Source organism: Phocoena sinus, chromosome 2 (genome assembly GCF_008692025.1).
Source record: "Phocoena sinus isolate mPhoSin1 chromosome 2, mPhoSin1.pri, whole genome shotgun sequence".
In the NCBI taxonomy this organism is placed as follows: Eukaryota; Metazoa; Chordata; class Mammalia; order Artiodactyla; family Phocoenidae; genus Phocoena; species Phocoena sinus.
The window spans coordinates 75720990-75741979 of record NC_045764.1 but is presented as its reverse complement, the minus strand read 5'-3'; the positions used below and the strand labels follow the sequence as shown (position 1 = coordinate 75741979).

At 45.1% G+C, this 20990-nt stretch overlaps 1 protein-coding gene across 3 annotated transcripts in view; it reads right to left on the bottom strand.

Moving 5' to 3' along the window:
• Window positions 1-20990, bottom strand: part of MYO1E (myosin IE) — a 204334-nt gene that overhangs the window by 12315 nt on the left and 171029 nt on the right. For 2 of the 3 annotated variants that reach the window (XM_032622613.1, XM_032622614.1), the window contains 5 exons: window positions 19492-19637; window positions 12983-13129; window positions 11297-11454; window positions 8503-8595; window positions 5743-5944 (listed from right to left, as the gene is read on the bottom strand). In XM_032622613.1, the coding sequence (XP_032478504.1) occupies window positions 5743-5944; window positions 8503-8595; window positions 11297-11454; window positions 12983-13129; window positions 19492-19637 (746 nt within the window). Of the gene's footprint in view, window positions 1-5742; window positions 6152-8502; window positions 8596-11296; window positions 11455-12982; window positions 13130-19491; window positions 19638-20990 lie in introns of all 3 variants that reach the window. The other variant, XR_004348446.1, reaches the window with a different exon arrangement.

Sequence of the window (20990 nt, the reverse complement as noted above, 5' to 3'; positions counted from 1 at the left end):
TGTAATGGATATGCAGGATTTAGATAATTTTGGTAGTGCTTACATTTTATGATATTTGTATTCCAAATAAACCTCACAAGATTGAAAACTGTTATAAAAACAACTATTTCATTGGGATAATGGGGGCAGGAGTAAGAATTTCAGACTCACGACGACAAAGTTATTTTTCCTATTGCCACTGGTATACAGTTATAAAACTCTGCATCACAGAGCAAATCCAGCTGTTTCGTTATATGTACTCTGGCACAGTGTAATTTAGTTTTCCTGTTACTACGTGACCCATCGTTTCAGGGTAATCTGTACAGTTGGCCCTTCACGTCCATGCGTTCTGCATCCCAGATACAGATTTAACCAACTGAGATTGGAAAATATTCAGAAAAAGAATTCCAGAAAGCTCCAAAAAGCAAAAGTAGAATTTGCTGGGCAGGGCAACTGTTTACATAGCATTTACATTGTATTCAGTATTATAAGTAACCTAGAGACGATTTATAGTACACAGGAGGATGTGCATAGGTTATATGCAAATACTATGCCATATTATATAAGGGACTTGAGCATGAACGGATTTTTCTATCTGGCGTGCGCGCGCGCGCGCGCGTGTGTGTGTGTGAACCAATCCCCCGTGGATACCAAGGGATTGTACACATTTACCACTTTATTGTGTCTATTCTTCATTAAGAAGAGAAACACATGAAGAAGCTTGGCTACAGCACCTTGCTTTTACAGCAGGTCTTTTTCTGAATAGGGAATCAAACATCTAATGCAGTCACATTATAACCCACACCACAAAGTTTCCTGAGTAATCAAGCACATTATACCCAGTTTGCTTTGTGAAAACCTGCACTGCTAGAAAAGCCCTGTTTTAGTGCCTGGGAAGACCAAGTGGTGCCTTTGCCGATCGGGATGCCGACCGACCTCTGAGCCCTCGTGGACAGCTGCCTAGTCTCACAAGAGGCCAGAAGCCAACAAGAACACAAAACGCCAAGTGACATCATGACAACAGAGCGCTGTGAAGTCAGGTATTGTTCATTCGCTCTGTTCCTGGGATGTAGGTTGTTATAGTGATTGGAGCAAACGAGGTTTAACTAGAAAAAGACTGTGTTATAGTAAAGCAGGAGAAGGAGTTTTGGACTTTATTTACTTATTGAAATGCAGCTAGTGTCTGTTGCAATATTACCTCTCAGCTCTCTGTTCTGCTGTTGCTCTGAGCCCACAGAGAGCAGGCATGGCTATTAGATGTGTGTGTGTCAGGGAAGCGGGACAGGGAGAGGGTGTCTCCCTGACTCGTCCCCTTGTCTTGGCTTCGCTAGGCTGCCCATTCCCCCCGCCACCATTAAAGCCAGCAATGCCTGAAGCTTAGCCCCTCATGGCGTCTAGACCTCTATGCAGGCCAGAGGTTTGAGCTCTTGAGGGTAAAGCCACTGGGCCAGGGGACACCCACTTCTCAATCCTGGTAGAATATTAATATTTCCCTGCAAGACCAAACCACATGAATAACAGTCATAAAATAAATATAAATAAACTTTCAAGTTGCATTGTGCTTTATAGTTTACAAAGCCCTTATTTAATCTTCCTGAAACCCTGATTGGGTTTTACATTTCTGATTATTAGCTCTACTATACAGTATAGGTGAGGAAACCAAGGTGTAGGAGGATTAAGTGAGGTACACAAGGGTGTCAGCTAGTAATCAGTGAAACGATCCATGTGGCCAGCACGCGGCACACAGCAGGCACATGGTTCAGTAAATATTCAATGCATGAATCAATGAAGGAAGGAACAAATGACCCAGGACTCATACCCAGGCCTTGCAAGTGTGAATCTGTGCTCTCTGCACATGGCCAGGCCCCCTTCTCCACCTACTGTGAACTTCTCTGCAGTCTCCACACCTCTGGGACACCCGGGTATGCCTCATCTATGACAGGGTGAGCTGGGATTAAGCTTTCAAATATCATGTCTTTGTTCTGCAGATGTGAAATTTATGTCTTGAAATTCCAAGAAGGAAAATGATGGCATTTTATTTCACTGGCTCTTTAAAATGTGCTGTGTTCCAAAAGGTTGAATCTATAAACATTACTGGAAATTCGGGAACGGATGCCAGGAATTCCTAAGCTTCGTGTCTGCCTGGGCCAGGGTATGGCTGCTGCTCCTGCAGATTATGGGTTAAGAAATATTGCTATTGGACACTTGTTGGAAATTTTAAGCTCCTTGAAAAATATGGCTCCATTAGGAGAATCCTGTCAAGGGACACACAGGCAGCATTTAAATTTTTCTATCGATCCTTCTTTTGTGGCATGGCCAGAAGCCCTACCGCTGAGCACTTTCAATATTTTTCTGTTTCTCCAACTTCTAGTTGCATTAATCTCTGGAGTATCTTGAAATTTCCTGAAGTTGTCCTCCCATGAAATGGACCACAGGATTAAAAAGGCCAACGGAAAAAAAACATTTCCAGTCTGGGTTTTCATGCCTCCAGTAATGAACTGGAGGTAGATTATGTACATCTCAGTCATAGGAGGGAAAATATAAAGCACACTTGATTGGCAAATCAAGTGTTCCTGTGAAGCCAGAGCAAAGGCTGATGAATGAACTATTTATATGGATTCTTGCTTTACCTGTTCTCTTTCCCTGAGACTCAGGAAGACCTTGAACCTGAATCAGACTGTTCAAAAGGTATGTTAAGGGACTACAAGATTATGATTCCTTTTACATCTTAGTCTTCCTGGTCAATGGTAATAATGATGATGACAACAAACACGGCATGGCAAGGGTAAAGAATCCAGTTGGGGTGGTAATTAATTTAGTGAAGGCTTCATGTTCTCTCCAAAAGCAAACACAAAAAACCCAAAAAGCATAAAACCCAAACCGACTGAACCCGAAATAAACTGACAAAGACGTTCCTGAATTAACTTGAGGTGCTAATTACACCATTTGATTTTATCCACATTGCATGATCCAAAAGAGATGACTGCTTATGCTAAATATGTCTATAAAGAAAAGTGCACTGAGGGTGGGAGAGGGAAAGATGAACCCAGGAGTTGAAAGTCCAAGGAGACTTGGTGGTAATCTCCCTTTTATAGGTTGGTAAATTCAAGGGCACTGTCTGGGACTGTAATGTAAACAGGAACTTTCGTCTCTGTGGAAAGGTACGAGCTCGGAACCCCTGTTTGCTCCAGCAACGTCCCACGGAATAAATGCAATTCATGTTTTCTTGGCAAAGAAGAACTGTTGAATGTAGGTAACCACGAGGCCCCTGAAATGCTTGTCTAAAGTCTCTGGCCACATTAGAAATTATTTTAACTTTGACTTTATGTGTTTTAGAAAATAAATACAAAGAAAAAGCTCAGCCTTTTGATCAGAGTATGATTTCTTAAGGAATATTTGCATCACAGCAGATTTAAGTGTACAAAGAGGAGGCTGGCTGGGATTCTTGTAGCTACAGGACTCAGTGTGCCTCATACGAGTTTTATACGCAAGTTTTACATACAGGAAGGTCTTACTGCCTAGTAGATGGTTGTGAAGGTTCCCTCTCCTTCCAGCCTCACAGCCACTGCCAAAATTGCATCACGTATGCCTGATCTTTAGGCCTAAAGGTGGCAAAGGGTGTGATAAGACTTAAATAGGGAACAGCGCAGCTGAGGGCTGGAAGGGAGCAGCCTCGGTTAAGACACAATGTTCCTAAATTGCCTGCTTTTTGGCTGACAGATGCTCCCAGCTGGCTGGTGTGCAAGTCTGTAACTTGCAAAGCAGGCTGGAAAGATGGTTTTGCTTGCCAAAACCAAAGCAAGTAGGAAGCTAGCAGACAGAGCTAAGAGATTTGGTGCACTTTGCTGACTGGTTTTAATCCCCTGCCTAGTTCGGGAAATCAAACTGGGCCCAGGAAGTCTTGTTTGATTATTTTAGCTTCTTCCGTCCATTTGAACAGTATAGGCCTGGGTTAGGGAGGAAGGCTCCAGTTGCCTCAACAGCACCCTTCCAATTCACCTTCATACAAAACTTCCCTGGTTTCATCAAAATGACTTGACAAGTGGTTTTCAAAATGTGCTCCCTGGGTCAGCAGCACCACCATCCTTTCAGAACTCGGTAGAAATGTAAATTCTTGGCCCCTACCCTGGTCCTACTGAATCAGAAATACTGGAAGTGGGCCAGGAGGTTCTCCAGGTGATTCTGGTGTACATTAAAGTATGAGAACTTCCTCTTTAGACCAAGCCAATCAGGTAAACCATGATCATTAAAACTGGTGGGATAGAGCTACTTATGCAAGAGTTGGGGGAGCACAGAGAGAGACCTAATAGAAAGTGGCAGCCACTCTACTGATGGCCATTTGTATAAAACCAAGGTGCTTTCCTCTCTGTAGCCCAAATGAGGTAAGACTTGCTAGGGGAAAAGGAACACCAGGAAAGAACCTGGTGACGTCTGGAAAAGTTCCTAAGAGCTCTGCGGTCTTTGAGAAGGCCTAGAGGTGAATGGGTGGCCGCCTACCCAGAGGAAGGAGCTGTTGCCTCTCACCCAGCACTACCCTATTTTGTACACAAGTCTCCTGATCACACTTGAAAGTTCTTTATTCTATAGATATGGTGAGAATAGAAAATGGAGGTGGGCAGGAGGGAGGGGACGAGTGGGCTGCAGTAACCCCACGATCGGGTTAGGCAGAGAGAACTACTGAGATTCCTCAAAAGCCACTGGCTCATCCACCATGAGACAATGATTGCTTCATCACCACCACCATCGTCATCGAGCTACAGCTGACTGAGTAGCCTCCCACATGCCTGGAACCATGGTAGGCGTTTTATGTAGATTTTCTCTAGTCGTCCCCCCACCCCCAGCAACCCTGCAAGCTTGCTGGTATTACCTCAGTGTACAGATAAACCAAATGAAACTCAAAGAGGGTTAGGAGCAGGTCCAATATTAGACAGGTAACAGGGGCTGAGACAGGATTCTCATCCTCATCTGGTATGTGACACCATCACTCTACAATACTCCAGCCTGTACCTGAATACTTCCAGGGACAAGGTGCTCCTTACATCCTAGGGTAGTTCATCTTTGGGCTACTGGAATGTTCTTTTGTTTACTGGTGCCAAAATCTACCCCCCCGGCAGAGTTCACTCACTTGTCTTGAAGTTGGCCCTAGTGATATGCCTGGTGACTCCACAGGACCCAGCAAACCCACTTCCTACACTGATAACTCTGAATATCTACACAGAGTTCCAGGAATCTTTACTTCCTTCAACTAAAAAGCCTTGGTTTCTTTTCTTCCCCTCTTCATTTTCTGTTATAGAAAGGCAGAGGGCCTCATTTTAAAGCCCTGAAGATTTGTCCTCATAACCAAACATCTGCATCTCATAGAACGCTGGGATGGTATTCTTTATGTATCTAATGACTCTTTGAGCTGTTGTGTTTACGCAACTTCAGGCACAGATATAAATCGAAACCCCCATTATTCCTCAACCATCCCAGAGAGCTAAAAAGGTCACAGAGCGATCAGATCTCAGGGTGGAAGGGGACCCCTCTTTGTGATGTTTCTGAGATAAGGCCTCTCTGGGGAATGAAGTGTGTGGGATCAACTTGCCTGTACTTTTAGAAAACGGCAACCGAGGGCTTCACAGCCTTGGGGCTGGATGACAACACACGTGGGTGGAAAACCAACCTTGAGAATCATGCGTGGATGGCCCCCCAAATCCTTGAGCCTTGGTGTGGCTGGTGGAGATGGAGGTCGTGAGTTTCACCCATGGGAGGTGGGGCTCTTACCCTGCAGCACCCTGGTCTGGAACCTTGAGGAAATCCAAGCTCTCCGGCGTCTGTGACACTCGGTCTGAGCCAACGGACTGTTGTCGCGGTAAGGGTGGGCGAGCCATAGAAGGGCACAGGCTCCTCTGAGTGGACCTCTGGTTTCCAGCAGCGTGGGGATACGGCACAAACTGGTTTTTAATGACTCCATTCTGATGGTAGCCTAGAAAGTGGGAAAGAGGAGAAAATAAAGCAGAAAATTTCTGATCCTATGCTAAAGGCTCTCCAAATTTTTTTCCGCCCGTTAGCCAGGAGTGAGTTACTTAGCTTTGCCAGGCCTCAGTTTCCCCTTCTGAAATAAGGGAGGGCATGACTTCTCATGTTTTGCGAGGAATAGAGCCCAAGACATTGTACACCACCCGGCCAGTGCCTGCAACACAGCAGACGCTCATGCATGCTTGTTGATCCTGGCTTTAGAACCACCAAAAATGTTCGGGGGTTTCGAAGCCAATGGTCAAAGAAAGGTAAGCCTGCAACTAGTTGGGAGGCACATTCTTGGGTCTAAGAAAAATGATGACGTTGTGATTCAGGAGGGCTGGCAGCCAGCTGTTTAAACAGCTGGACATCCGTTTTCAAGGGGTCAGTCTGGGGTGTCCTCTGCAGGAGCTGTGGGAGGTGAAGGGAGCACCCCACACAGGCAGGGGAGATGTGGCCGTTGGTTGGATTAATCTGGAGAGAGCAAGCTGTCGTAGCCAAACTGTTCCTGGTCAAGATCACATTATCTGGTAAGTAACAGACTCTGGTGCTGGGCTCCAAACCGTGCGCCTTGGCTGAAAGCGGCACTGTCATTCCCAGCTATGTATGAAGAAGCCCTTATCTCTTCTCCCACTGACAGAGTTGGGGAAGAGTGAAGGGGAACAAGGCTCCCCAAGGCACGCTTTTGGTAAACCCACCGTAAAGCAAACCTCTTCCATGCGAATTAAGAGAAGAACTCTTTGGTACCAGTGGGATGACCCTTAGTTTATAAGGCAACTCGGGGTTCAGGTTTGGCTCTGCCTCTGATAGCTGTGTTGACCTTGAGCGAGATACTTGACCTTTCAGAGTGTCAATTTCTTCATGAAAGAGACAAGGAGCTTGGTGAGACCCCACATGCTGCCAAGGCTGCCAAGGACAGCAGAAGGGCATCCAGAGTGGCACGTGTTCTAGGGCCATGATACTCAAAAGGGGTCCCATAGATGGACTGCTCCGTGCCACTCGTGACCCACCCACCATCAATAAGCTCAGAAATTAAGAGCAAGCATTTAGAAACGTTCACAGCAGTTTCACAGACATATCTCATGTCTGTTGAATCTAGTAAGAAATTTTGGCTTACATTTTGAATGCTTTTAAAATTCCATTCTTCTAGTAACTTTTATTATATCTTACAAAAGAATAGTTTGTGATGGATTAAAAATTAAGTAAAAAACCCCACAAAAGCCCAAAAGAAAACAAAACAAAACCCCAAGCCCTTGATCCTTCATCATAGATAGTATGAGAAGTACTGATGTAAGGGATTGGGGTCCAGTCGCCTCATTTTATTGGTGAAGAAACTGTCACACACAGAGGTTGGGAGCTGTGCTCAAGGTCAGGTATTTGGTCTGAGCCGACTGTGGCCAACACAGCTGAGGCAAATGAGCTTTCCAGGTGGTCTGGCCAGGATTTTGCACGGGCGGCTGGCGCATAAGTAGTAACAAAACACTGCACTGGTTCTCTTAGGTTCTTTTGTGCTTGGATTTTCTTCAAGGATAAAGGCAGAGGGGAGGCAAGACAGCTGGGCCAGGCAGGATGGGGACTCCAAAAGAGATGAGAATTAGTTTCTCACTGATAGGCATGGTTGTCCATACTTCAGCATGCGACTGTGAGACTCCAGAGCAGGAGACAAAAGAAATGCTTTTTACTGCTTATTTTGGACACTGCTACAAATTAATTCCCTTGTCTGGGATGATCTGAGTTAAGTGTGGTCCCAGGATGACCCTTTTCAGACCTACAATCCTAAACTTATTAACATCAAACACTCTGGGGGCAGTTTCTTATTAACTGAATTGTGAGTGATGGAAAAACATTTTGTGAGTTTTGAGAGTACTCTTCCAATACTAAACAGATTCTTTTAAGGGCAAAACCTCTTACATTTATTTGGGTTTGGATTTTGACTTGCATGCTATATTTTTATCATTTAAAAAAATGAGAAAAATGAAACATAAGATCCAAAAATTTTTCTGAATCAATTTTGTATTCTCCCAGATATTACTTTATTTCTTGGAGCAGTTCTCGTAGATTCTATCTGATTAAGAATAGACTTTCTATTTATTCACTCAGCTGTTAACTAGTTGCAAAGTATTGTCATGGTATTTGGCTGGAGCTGAGTAGTGGTGGGGTTATACCTTGTAAACTCCAATTTCCATAGAGGCAGTGTCCTACAACTTAAAAGCTGACGACATTCCGGTCGTCATGGACAAGGAGCTCTATTTCCTCTTACTGATGTACAAAGCCTTTCCTGAGGGAGGTAACACTGCCAGGTAAGGAAATGCAAATCGCTAACTCAGCCACAGTGCACTCTCACTAGCTCATACATACCTTCCCTGGACTTTAGGGTCACAGGTAGGGCCACTGTATTGGGAGGAGTACATCTGGCACTGAAATGGCTCACGGCTGGCTAATATGTGGGCACTTATTGGCTAATGCGTTTCTTCCTCAAGGTATTTTACACATCTGGGTCTAGTCTATGGCGCATGCTTGGCTTACCTGGGGGCGGAGGGGCAGCTCTCATTGGGTAGTTGGCATTGTGAGTCCCACTAGAATAACCTCTGGTTTGAATGGTGTTCCTTCGGGTAGGACCTGAAATAAACCAGCAAGACAAAGTTAAAATTGGTGCTACTGGCTGGTTTTATGGCTCCTGATGGTTTTCTGCTTATGGAAAACTTGAGAAGTTTGGAACGCAGGTCTCCGTCGGATCTGCAGGAGACTGGTTGCAGTGGAGACGGCTGTTTGAGGGAAGAACTGTCCTGGCAGCTGTCGGATGGGAGGGGCTGGAGGACATGTGATGGAGGGAGGGATTTGAAATGTCAGAGCCAGTAGCTTTACAAAGAGGTGTTATTAATACGCTTACAAAGGGGTTTCTATTGTTGTAGACTTTGCAAAGAGACAGAGGAGACATCTGAATGTTCGCACTCATGTTCTGACCACAGCACCGCAGAAGCCGAGGCTGTGTCTGCTACACATCGTGGTCACTGACGTGAAGGACACCGCAGCTCCAGCACCTCTGCTTTTAGTCCAGAGCCTTTCTCGCCAGAGTCTGCGTTCTACAGTCTTCTAAGTAAACACAGAGACCCTGAAGGGTAGAAGCAGACTGATACCCTGGACACAGACGTGCAAGTGTTAGAAAACAAGCAGGGCCAAATGGAGCTTCATGTGGGCCAGAATTAGGGTTGGGGCAGCTGGGCCACTGGGGGCCAGACGAGATCTCTGCAGAGACTATGTGTTGGAAAGGAACACAGTAAACAAGGTCTCGAGTGGGACATGAAGGAGCTTCGGGACATGAAGCTGATTAAACCGGCGGGAAGAGGGGTGCAGAGGGAATTCCTAGTGAAGAGAAGAGCAGGAAGTGATAAGGCATGACAGCATAACGCAGAGGAGCTGGGGCTCAGGTCCTGGGACAAGGGGAGGAGGCCAGGTTAGGGTGTCCCCCTTCCTGCCCCCTTTTTCCCATGAAGATATAATAAAACACCGTATTAGACAATGTTTCACCTTGAGGCCTGCTGAGAGCATTGCTCATACACATCTTGCTGGTTATCCGCAGCTCTCCTTTGCTGTGCTCTGTGCCCTGGGTTCTGAGCCCAGTGGAGTGCTAGGCCTCTGCATTCCAGTTGGGTTTGGTCAGTGGGAGGCACCGGCAGGAGACTGGGGTGCCAGAGGAGAGAGGGGCTGGGGTATCTCTTCCTTTTTTTCCCCAAATTGAAGTATAGTTGATTTAGTTTCTGGTGTACAGCAAAGTGACTCTGATATACATACATTCTTTTTCAGATTCTTTTCTGGGGTCTCCTCTACCTACATCCTTATAGTGGCATCCTGCTGTTCTCTGCCCGAGTCCCAGCTTTGTTCCCTTAGCCCTGCCAACACCCCTGCAAAGAGTCCTTTTACGTGAAAGTCTCTGAAAAATATCCCACCTAAATGTGCTGTCTTCTGCAAATACCAACTGATACACAGATATATACCAACATTTTCTGAGTGGCTATTTCTCTGTACTGTATTAGTGAGTTATATAGTATGTGCCAATGTGTGCCTTGTAGACAGATGTCATAAAGGCCTATTTTATACCTGTCATACTCTTTTTTTTTTTTTGGCCGTGTGGCTTGCAGGATCTTACTTCCCCAACCAGGGATCGAACCCAGGCCCCGGCAGTGAAAGCACCAAGTCCTAACCACTGGACCACCAGGGAATTCCCGACCTGGCATACTCTTCATCGACCGTACACATGGGCTGCATTCTGTAAAGATATCTACATTATATGACTACATAGCATATGTAATTACTCTAAATTATAAATATAATTTATATTATGTAAATTATATATAGTTTACATAATATAAATTATATTTATATTTTAATATAAATATATTTTACTCTGCCTTATAAATATAATTTTATAAATATCATAAATAGAAAAAGAATCAAAGGCCAGTAAAGAAGTCAGACTGTGCTGTGAGTTACTGCATGTATGTCTTCTACTGAAGCAACTGACAGTGAAGGAGGGCGATATTAAATGTGATGCAGTGACAGAGCAAAACCTTGTAGGGAGCTGGTAAATATGGTCAGTTTCTTTCAAATTGACAGCAAAGGGCTTCCCTGGTGGTGCAGAGGTTAAGAATCTGCCTGCCAATGCAGGGGACACGGGTTCGAGCCCTGGTCTGGGAAGATCCCACATGCCGCAGAGCAACTAAGCCTGTGCGCCACAACTACTGAGCCCGCATGCCACAACTTCTGAAGCCCATGCGCCTAGACCCTGTGCTCCGCAACAAGAGAAGCCACCACAATGAGAAGCCCGCGCACTGCAACAAAGAGTAAACCCCACTCGCCGCAATTAGAGAAACCCTGCGTGCAGCAACAAAGGCCCAATGCAGCCAAAAATAAATAAATAAATTTATTTTAAAAATAAATAAAATTGACAGAAAGGATGAGGTTTGTATTGTCGACAAGATCGGACTGGAAAGGGCTGGGAAATGTAAAGCCAGCAAACTGATTTGTTTTAAACACAATTCATGCTGTAATGCCAGGAGTACTACACATAACTACAAAATCATTCAGAAAGGTTTAACCTGCCCATTTGCCTTGATGTTGGTTTAGTCTGAAATGTTTCAATCTGAAGCAAACCCCAGCCACAGGAAGTAGTCAAGGTACTGGTTCTTTGCCCTGCAGATCTGTGCAGTGTTATGAGCATTTGGTAGGAAAAGAGTTTGGCTCAGGGCAGGATGAGGGAGGGCCAGGCGGGAAGCCCAGAAGCCTAGCAGTGGTCCCGCCTGTGGGGCCCATGAACACTTACGGGAGTTCCTGGGCAGCCCGGGTCCGATGCTGACCTGCAGCACTTTGTTGCTGGGCTTGAGGATGGCCAGGTCACCGAAGCCTTGGTGGAATTGCACTTGCCGGGAGCCCCCTGCACTCCAGGGACCCCAGTTCTCCTTTTTCAACTTGATTTCAAGCCTGCGACAAGCATATTTGTTGGAATTAACAAGTCGGGATGGAGCAGTGAGAAAGTGCGGCTCATAGACCCCAGCATGGCGTTGTGCTGCTGGGCAAACGTGCTATAAAAACAAGGCAAGCCTGGATCATCGGAACAGGCACTGGGCCCGGCGGCCAGGCATGACAGTCCGTGGGTTTCTCCGACAGAGGCAGAGCATTCGGGGTCCAGCCCCTGGGAGACACCAGTTGGTGAGGGAGGTACAGGTGCTTTGTCACTCTGTCAAGTGGATACAGGTGGGACTGCCCCAGGAACAGAAAGAAAGGCCAATCACCAGGCCACACCCGCTGCGGTATGTCACTGTGTTTCTCTCTGATCGCCCAGGTCTGTGTTTGTGGAGGACCGAGAGATGCCAGACGCAGAGAGCTCACATCTTCTTTGCACAGAATGTGGTTGCTATTTAAGTTCTATTCCTCCACGCTCACCCCTACCCCAGGGAGGAAAACGACAACATTTCCCTTCCCAAATAAAAGGGAAATTTACTCACAACTGCAGAACTCCTCAGCCAGTTTTCATTTTCCACATTGCCTATATGCCTACATAATGCAATTTCATATTTTGCTTTTTTTTTACCTTGTATTTTTTCATGTTGTAAGACAGAAAAATCGTAATTGCAAGTAGCCGCCTATTCTATTGAGTGGCTTGGCTATATTCTTCCTTTTTTTGAGTTATTCCCTTATCACAAATTCCCAGACAAAAATAATTGCCCCCCCACCGTACTCATGGCCAAATTGTTCTTTGGAAAAGCTGTAATGAATTCATTCTGTTTCCAGTATCTGTTTCACTGTAACCACAGCAGCATGAGTTATGGAAAGGTCCCCTCCTTATGGGATTAAGGCTTTACTTTGGCCTCTTCCTTGTGAGTAGGAAGAGTGGAGGATATCCCCATTTTATAGATGGGGAAATTATGAAGGAAAAAAAAAGCCAAATAACTCACTCAGCAAACGTGAGATTAGAAGTTCAACACTCCGGCAGTGTCTGGTCCACGAGACAATGTTATTAAAGCAAATGAAGGTGAGAGCCCAGACACAAGACACCAGCCATCCACACCCCCAAGTCTCCAAATGCCCCAGCAACACGCTGTATTATGCATTGATCTTGGGAACTTAAGTTCCACTCCGATCACTTTCTTCTGCTTCAGCCTTACACTACTTCTGCCTGCTCTGCTAAATAAAATATCCTTTTATTGGTGATATATAAAATCTGCCTTTTCCTGGCCTCACGTTGGTGACCTTTGTTCAAAGGATAAGATACACCATCCAATGAAGTCATTATCTCACAGAAATGCAAAAGTGATGTTTTCAAAGCCTGTGGCAACCATCCAGACTGTCTTCTGCAGGCCCTAAGAGTCCACGGGGGAAGCCAAGACACCCAGGGCTCCTCAGAGGCAGCCAAGCCACTCAGACCCCATCTCCACCCCGACCCCGAAGGCCTCCCTTCCTCTCAGCCTGGACCTCAACAGAGAGATCAAGGCCCCAGATCCCAACTTACGTGTTGCTAAATTTCAGAGGTAGTTGCTTCTGGGTTTTTTCCTCATAACGCTTTGCTAAGAGGCTCAAGAACTCAGTTTTAAAGACGGATTCAAGCAAACTGTCATATTCTTGCTCATGAAGAATAAAAAGGTCATCCTGCATAGTACTGCAAAGAGATTGGAAAGACTTAATGAAAGTTGTAGTTTTGTTTATTCCATGATTTTTTCCACTCCTTTTTTTTTTTGCGGTATGCGGGCCTCTCACTGTTGTGGCCTCTCCCGTTGCGGAGCACAGGCTCTGGACGTGCAGGCTCAGCGGCCATGGCTCACGGGCCCAGCCGCTTCACGGCATGTGGGATCTTCCCGGACCGGGGCACGAACCCGCGTCCCCTGCATCGGCAGGCGGACTCTCAACCACTGCGCCACCAGGGAAGCCCCTTCACTCCTTTTTTAATCCTGTAAAACAGTACTAAATTTCTACTGTCCTTCTCTCTGTAATAACTGAAAATCTTTAAAACACAATGAAGTACAAAAATAAAGTCACTAAAATCTGCTTTTAAAAGAAGTTTATAGCCAACCATAAGAATAAGTGAAATATTCTCTCACATGACTTTTAAAATCAGGAATTTAAGGACAATTTGTCTGTGTATATATATATAAAAAAGCTTGTTTTGAAACATCCCTACATCACAACCATGCTACCTGCACTAGGATTTGTTGTGATTAAGACCGTGACAACCAGTGGTTTAATCTCTGTCACTCAAGAGCATGTGTAAAAGCAGTTCAGGGCCAACATGACAGTTCTACAGTGCCTGGGAGCCAGGCGTCTACTCCTCCTCTTTACAGGTATGACCAGGAAGTAGTACAAGACATTTCTGCTCACACCCCATTGGCCAGCACTGTGTCACCTGGTTACACCTAGGTGAAGGGAGCCTGGGAAATGTAGTCTCTGGGTGGGCTGCCAGCTATTAACATGGAAAGGAGAGAATGGGTATCACAGGACAGCTCACAATCTCCACTATACCTCCTTGTTCACAAACTTTTCCAAACTTGGAATTGGAATCTTTTCTTAAAAGTGTGAGAATAATATACCTCAGAAGGTGTGGCCGCAAAGCTCCTATCATCTGCCTGTTTCTAGGCAGATGAAAAGTCTGGAATTGTCTTAATCACTTCAGTGACAGCAATTCAAAACCCCAAAAGGCACTTCTGTAAAAGTTGCTCACAACAGCTCTGCCAAGTCATTTGGAATTAAAGAAATAAAGTCCCAGCATCTAAGAAGGTCTAGACCTTCTAAGCATCTAAGAAGGTTTAGACCATCTAAAGCAGAGGTCTAAGACCTCTGCTTTAGGAAGGAGGGTGTACAATGGGGAAGAGGCAGAAAAGAAGCACCACTTTTTGGTGTGTGCGGTGGAGTGAAACTCCCATTTCGGCTGCCTGACTCATGTCTGGGCATGTCTGTTTGCCTGGCTGTACTTTAGGCGGTAGAGTGATTATTCAACAGGGTTATTAAATGAGTCCAACACAGGAAGCCTTGAGTAGTTTAATGTGCTCAGATGTAGTAGAAGTTTCATGATCATAAAGAAATAAAGCAAGCAGGGCAAAACATCAAGGTCAATTATCAGCATGCGTCTGGAAATGAGAAGAGGCTGTTTGGATACTTTGACTTCAACCATCAAATTCAAAAACCCCTCCCTTTGGTGACCCGAGTCAGAGAGTTAGGAAATCATCTTTACCTAGGCCAGAGTTTCAACTCATTCCCCTCTCCTCAGCCCAGGTTCCCAGATCTGAAAACAAAGCTTTTACATTTTTTTTTCCTAAAAACTCAGACTTACGTTTGGACTTCACCCCCGTCTTATTCATATGCTCAACCTGCAATTCCTTACAGACGACTGGCATAGTAGGCCTTGTTGAAAGATGCTTTCCTAGTCCCTGGTTTGGCTGACTACTGGTTCTCTATCCTCTCGCCTTTGTGGCTCACTGCTGTACTGCGGACAACACTAGAAAATCTTATTTCACTCCCTTAACCAAGATCTTCTTCACAAAAATATCAGTTACAAAATGCTGGGTAAACTCTTTTTTTTTTTTTTTTAAAGCTGAAAAGGCAGTTTCAGGTAGGACAGCCCCTGCCTTTATTTCAGCCTTTTAAAACAATGTTTCCTGCTTATGAAATAGATGCTCCTTTTAGTAAACTGAAAACTACAAAGGTTAAAAAAAAAAGAAGAAAATAAACCTTATCCGGAATTCTACCACCCAGAGACACCAGCGGTACCAGTTGGGGATCCTACATTAATCTCTCTGAGGAAGTGCAGATATACATGGTGTCAGGCCTCCTGGGAGAAGCTTCACCCAACCCCAGGGGAAAGGCTCACTGCCATCTTTTGTGTCCCAGGAGTATCCCGGATAACAGTCTCTCAACACTTGTAAGCTGTGTGCCCCATGTTTACTCAGGGCCCTGCTCCTCCTTCCAGGACGGGATGGAGCTCCTTAAGGCAGGGACTGTGTCTCGTTCACCTTCAGATCCGGAGCTGAACACAAAGTAGGTGACCAGTCCAAAAACATAGAGAAATTCCAGGTTTCCAAAAGCCACAGCAAGGCAAGATTTCAGGAATGCGTCAGGTCAGCTGAACAAGAAGTGAAGCAGCCTGTTCTTCTTGCCAGAGGTTTAGGGCAATCAGGCAATGAAACAGTCTAGGCAAGCATGTCGTGCCCAGGGCAGCTGGAGCCTCTGTCTAAAGCCCCCTCTTCCAGGCTGATTTCCCCAGTATGTACAAGTACTGGAAAATCTACCGAACCAGACAGGCAGCCCCACAGCTTTTGGTCTTAGGTCTCTGGGGGTCAGCTGTCAGGATGCGGCGGATTAGAGGCTTCATCAGAGAGAACCCCACATAGGAGATTTTATAATTCCAATCTCATCACGTACAACAGGAAGGCAAAGAACATGGGCTATTGAAGTTGGTGGCCACCCTGCCGGCAAATTGAGTTTTTCAAGTAAGCGCGAGGCCAGGTCAGTATACGGTTCTTGGATAAGAAGCAGCTCTTGAAGGATCCTTCAAAAATGCATTCTGGGCCTTCTGTCAGCAGAATCCCCAAAGCCTTGGAAATCCGATGTCTCACCTGCATATCAGTGGGTCACCTCCTGATCGTCTCACCACGTCTTCAACCAAGGCAGAAATGCAGGTGTCAGTGTTTTGGTCTAACTTTTGTTTAGATAAGAATTTTCCTGGCCCTTTGAGTAACTGTAGTCTTTGTCGCTCTCTGAGCCATTGGGTCTAACCTGTTTTTTTCCTTGTAAGTTAAAAAAACATTTTTCTTAAAATTTCAATTATAATTCAACTAGATATATTACCATTTATAAAAAAGGTAAAGACTTCTTGGGCTTTCCTGGTGGCACAGTGGTTGGGAGTCCACCTGCCAGTGCAGGGGACACGGGTGCAAGCCTTGGTCCAGGAAGATCCCACATGCCACGGAGCAACCGAGCCCATGAACCTGCGCTCTAGAGCCCACAAGCCACAACTACTGAGCCCGTGCGCCTAGAGCCCGTGCTCTGCAACAAGAGAAGCCACTGCGATGAGAAGCCCATGCACCGCAATGAAGAGTAGCCCCTGCTCTCCTCAACTACAGAAAGTCCACACGCAGCAATGAAGGCCCAATGCAGCCAAAAAAAAAAAAACCAAAAAAATCAAAAAGGTAAAGATTTCTAAAAATATGATGTCTATTTTTTATTATGAAAAACTTTTTATTATGAAAAATTTCAAATAGCTAAAAAAGCAGAATAGCAGAATGAACTTGCACATGTCAGGAGGTTTCAACAATGATCAAGCCACAGACAATCAAATCTATCTACAGTCTCATTGCCCCCACTTCCACACACCAGCTAGGTTACTTTAGAGCAGAGTATAAATATTATATTATTTTATCCTTAAACATTTCAGTCTGTATCTCTAAAAGATAAAGCTTCCTTAAATAAAAATAACCACAATACCATTATCACACATAAAGAAATGAGCAATAAATCCTTCATATCAAATAGTTATGTTCACAGTTCCCCAAATTGTCCCGTAATTTTTTTTGTATGGTTGGTTTGTTTGCATAGGGAGCTGTGAGCCAATTTGGCTTTCCCAGTAGTTGTAAGAGTTAGGGACGGGCTGAAAGATGAAGCTTGTAGGACACTTTGATAGTCTGAACTAGAAGAATCCATTAGGTGGTCATTCCAGCCAACAGTCAAGAAGTAAGCCTCCTAAAGTGTTCAAAACACGTTACAACTTTCTTCCCAAAGAGCTAGACAACTGTTAAATTTTTTCTCTATGCCAATACTGAAATACACTGAGAACACACACACACACACACACACACACACACACACACACACACACACACGTTCTCCTGGTACCACAATCCATTTCTACTCTGGATTCCATTTCACTACTCAATCCATTTCACACTCCACAACCCCACGTGGTTGCATTCCTAACTTGGTTTAGATTACTAGCTTAACCCAACGGCTGAAGGAAATGGGGGAACGGTATTAATCTTCGCAAGTTGGGGCTTAGTAACTATAACATGCAGATATAACAAGTTTAAATGACACAGCCTCTTTTTTTCCGCTAGATCCAGAACAAATTTCAGGCTAAGTACCTCATTTTATTACATCCTCTAACAAGGAAAGGCCACAAGGAAGCAAATGTCCAGAATACTAAAGAGAAATGCAGAAATACTGAAGAAATAATAGTATTTCTCTTTAGAAATACTAAAGAAGCAGAAAAAGAATCTGATTTTACTATGAGACAGTGTATCCCCAGAGGCTAAGAGAGGAGAAAAAAAAAAAAAGACAGAAGGAACAAACTTGAGCGTGAATATCCCAAACCTTGATAAGCCTCAAAGACTTGATCAATAAGATATTAAGTGTCAAAGTGCTTGATACAAATGTAGGCATATGATGATCAAGCACTCCTTGATGGTATGAAGGCTGCAGACAGACGTGGGCAATAATAATAGAAAGAACAACGATCATTCTCAGAGTAATCAGCACATGTGCCCCAAAGCTGTGACCCCTGGGCTTATAGCCACGGCTACTGCCAAGTGTGCACAGCACGTTTCAGCTCACCCAGCTTAGCCCAGGTATAGCTGGTCCCCATGCAAGAAAAAAAGAGAAGCTTCCAGTTGGGTTCCTTGGACCAGCAAAGGCAGCCTCAGGGCCCAGCTAGCCAGGAGACTGTGGCCAGCAGGTCGTGGCCCACGAGCTGAATTCTCAGAAAGACCTTTGAGGAAAACCCGACAGCGCCTAGAGCGTTTCCGTGAAATCCATGGCACTGAGACCCACCTGAGGTGGGGCTGCAAAAGGCTGCTGATGGACTCATCTGCTTAGTTCTACCACATCCTGAACTGAAGGGTTTTAAACTCTTAACCTCACTGCACTGCCTGGCCCTTTATCAGGAAAATTGGGAACAGATAGAATCAGAAACCACAGCGACACAGGCAAGAATGGACACAACTTAAAATCTGCTTTGGATTATCACACTGGAGCCAGGATTTCTAGCCTGGTAAATCAGATGCCTGAGCACACAAAACCCCTGGCTTTTTCCTAAGAGCAGCAGTTCTGTCTTCTGTGTGGAATAAGAGTTCCAAATTCCAGGAAGACATGTTCGCAAGTAACCAGAACGTCTCTGCTTTGAATGCAATGGCAGCCCGGAGCTTGCCCTGAGAGAGGCAGTGGTATCCTCAGGAGGGCCAGGGACGTGACTCAAGGAGGAAGCTACTGGGCTCAAAGGGGCCTTTCTTCCTCTTTTCTTAGCCTTCTGTGGACGGAGAGGATTTCCTCTCATCAGAGGGAACTTAGTCTGGGAGTTATTAGCAGGGGACTTAGGGACATCTCAGCATGCATAGAAGCCCCTCTGCCAAAAGAAAGCCACAGTGCTGACAGGAAGAGCAAGGACCCCTACCTGTGAACCTGGAGTTGAAGGGAGCATTTGGCAATGACTCCAGGGCTATAGATTATGGAGACCAATTTGTACCCCCCACCCCGGGTATTAATAGGCATAAAGGGCTCCAAGGAGTCCAAAGAAACTTCCCACCTAGGACAGTCAGAGGTCACAGCAAACTAAAAAGCAGTACTGATGACCTAATGTCCACCTGTGCTTGGGCCTTTCCTGGTGAAACGGGTTAGGTCTTCAACAGGGGCGAGGTGTGCTTGGGGGCAGGGCTCGGAACATTGGCCCTACTTCAATAACAGCAATGGTGCTGGTTGTTTCCCGTACTACATTTATTTCTCAAGTTTTATGGGAACAAAGGATCTGGGTATCCCTTGATCAGAGGAGCAGATCAGAAGGCAAATTTTTCTGGTCATCTTGGGACTCCCTGAGAGCCATGAAGATGAGCTCTTCTTTGGGAAGAAGAGGAAACTGGGTTCGCTTCATCATGATTTTTACAACTGGGGAGACTGACTGGGCCTTTCTCCAGGCTGTGTTTGGAACAGCGGTTGGTGATGTTGAGGAGAGACAGGGCTCCCCTGCCCCCAGCCCTGGCCACTCACCTGAGGGACACAGACAAGATCCTCTCCATCTCGATTCTTCGCTTCAGCACCTCCTTCACAAGGCCCTTGTCTGGACCCTGCTTGACCTTTTCTCGTCCAATTAAGTACAAGCATTTTGGAGTAAGAAGCAAGTCTCGCTTTACGCTCTGTAAGGAGAGGTGTTTGAAAAAGTGTCAGAGTGACAACAGTCCACACAAAGGGCATCTGTGACCAGGTGAAGGGACGCTGCTTTAGGTAGTGAACCTTCACTACCATCGGACGGCCATTCCATTTATCATCTAAGTCCCTCGAGAGCAAAAGGGGACACTGTTCATGATTCTTAGGTTGACATATGTAAAATTGCTGATACTTGACTCTCTTTGACTTACAAAAATGGCAGACCATCAGGTAACACCTAAGGTATCAGGGCAAACCAACACATAGGACGACCCTACCAATGATCTGCTACGGAATGTTTCTCTCTCAGGCATCCGTGCATATATAAATTTTGTGAGCCCATGAAATTTTTACTTTTTCAAATGGATAAATTTTCATTTCAATGCCAATCCTTAAAAATCTAATATAAACATACTGCATTATACTCAAACACTACTTAGAGACTTAAGCACGCGTGTTTGCATTCAAATCGGCCCCCAGAGCAGCTGGTAACCGTACTCGGGTCGTAAGGAATGATTTGGTTTTGGCAAAACAACACCATCCTTCTTGTGAAATTAATATTGTTATTTATTTTTTTTCCTGACCAAAAAAACAAACAAGAACCAACACACATAAAAAGCTCTTAATGGGCCCATAAGCTATTGTGGCTTCATATTTCACTATTAGGGTCAAGATTTTATCAGGCAAAAGAAAATGTCTGTGGAAAGAGGTAAAAAAAAAAAAAAAAAATCAGCTGGCCCCCAGTGGCTCTGTGAAAGCCCTGCATAGTCATTTGCTCAGGGAAAATGGGTAAGAACACTTCACTTTATATTCTGAATCTTTTGATCCAATGAGTCTACTCCTATCAATTTATTCTAAAAGCATCAGAAGACAAATGCACAAAGACATGTGAAAGGATGCTCACTGCATCCTTTTATTTACCATGGTTTAAAAAAAAAAAAAAAAAGCCCACTGAGAACAGATTAATGAGAAACTGGTTAAAAATATAGTGAAGTGGGCTTCCCTGGTGGCACAGTGGTTGAGAGTCCGCCTGCCGATGCAGGGGACACGGGTTCGTGCCCCGGTCCGGGAAGATCCCACATGCCGCGGAGCGGCTGGGCCCGTGAGCCACAGCTGCTGAGCCTGCGCGTCTGGAGCCCGTGCTCCGCAACGGGAGAGGCCACAACAGTGAGAGGCCCACGTACAACAACAAAAAATAGTGAAGCAACTGTTGAATGGGATACCATGCAGCTTAACAAAATGATTTATATTGACACATCTATTAATATGGAAAGTTCTCCGTGGCATGTTTTAAGAGCAAAACAACCTAGGACATAAACCAGCACATAAGGTAGATCTCATTT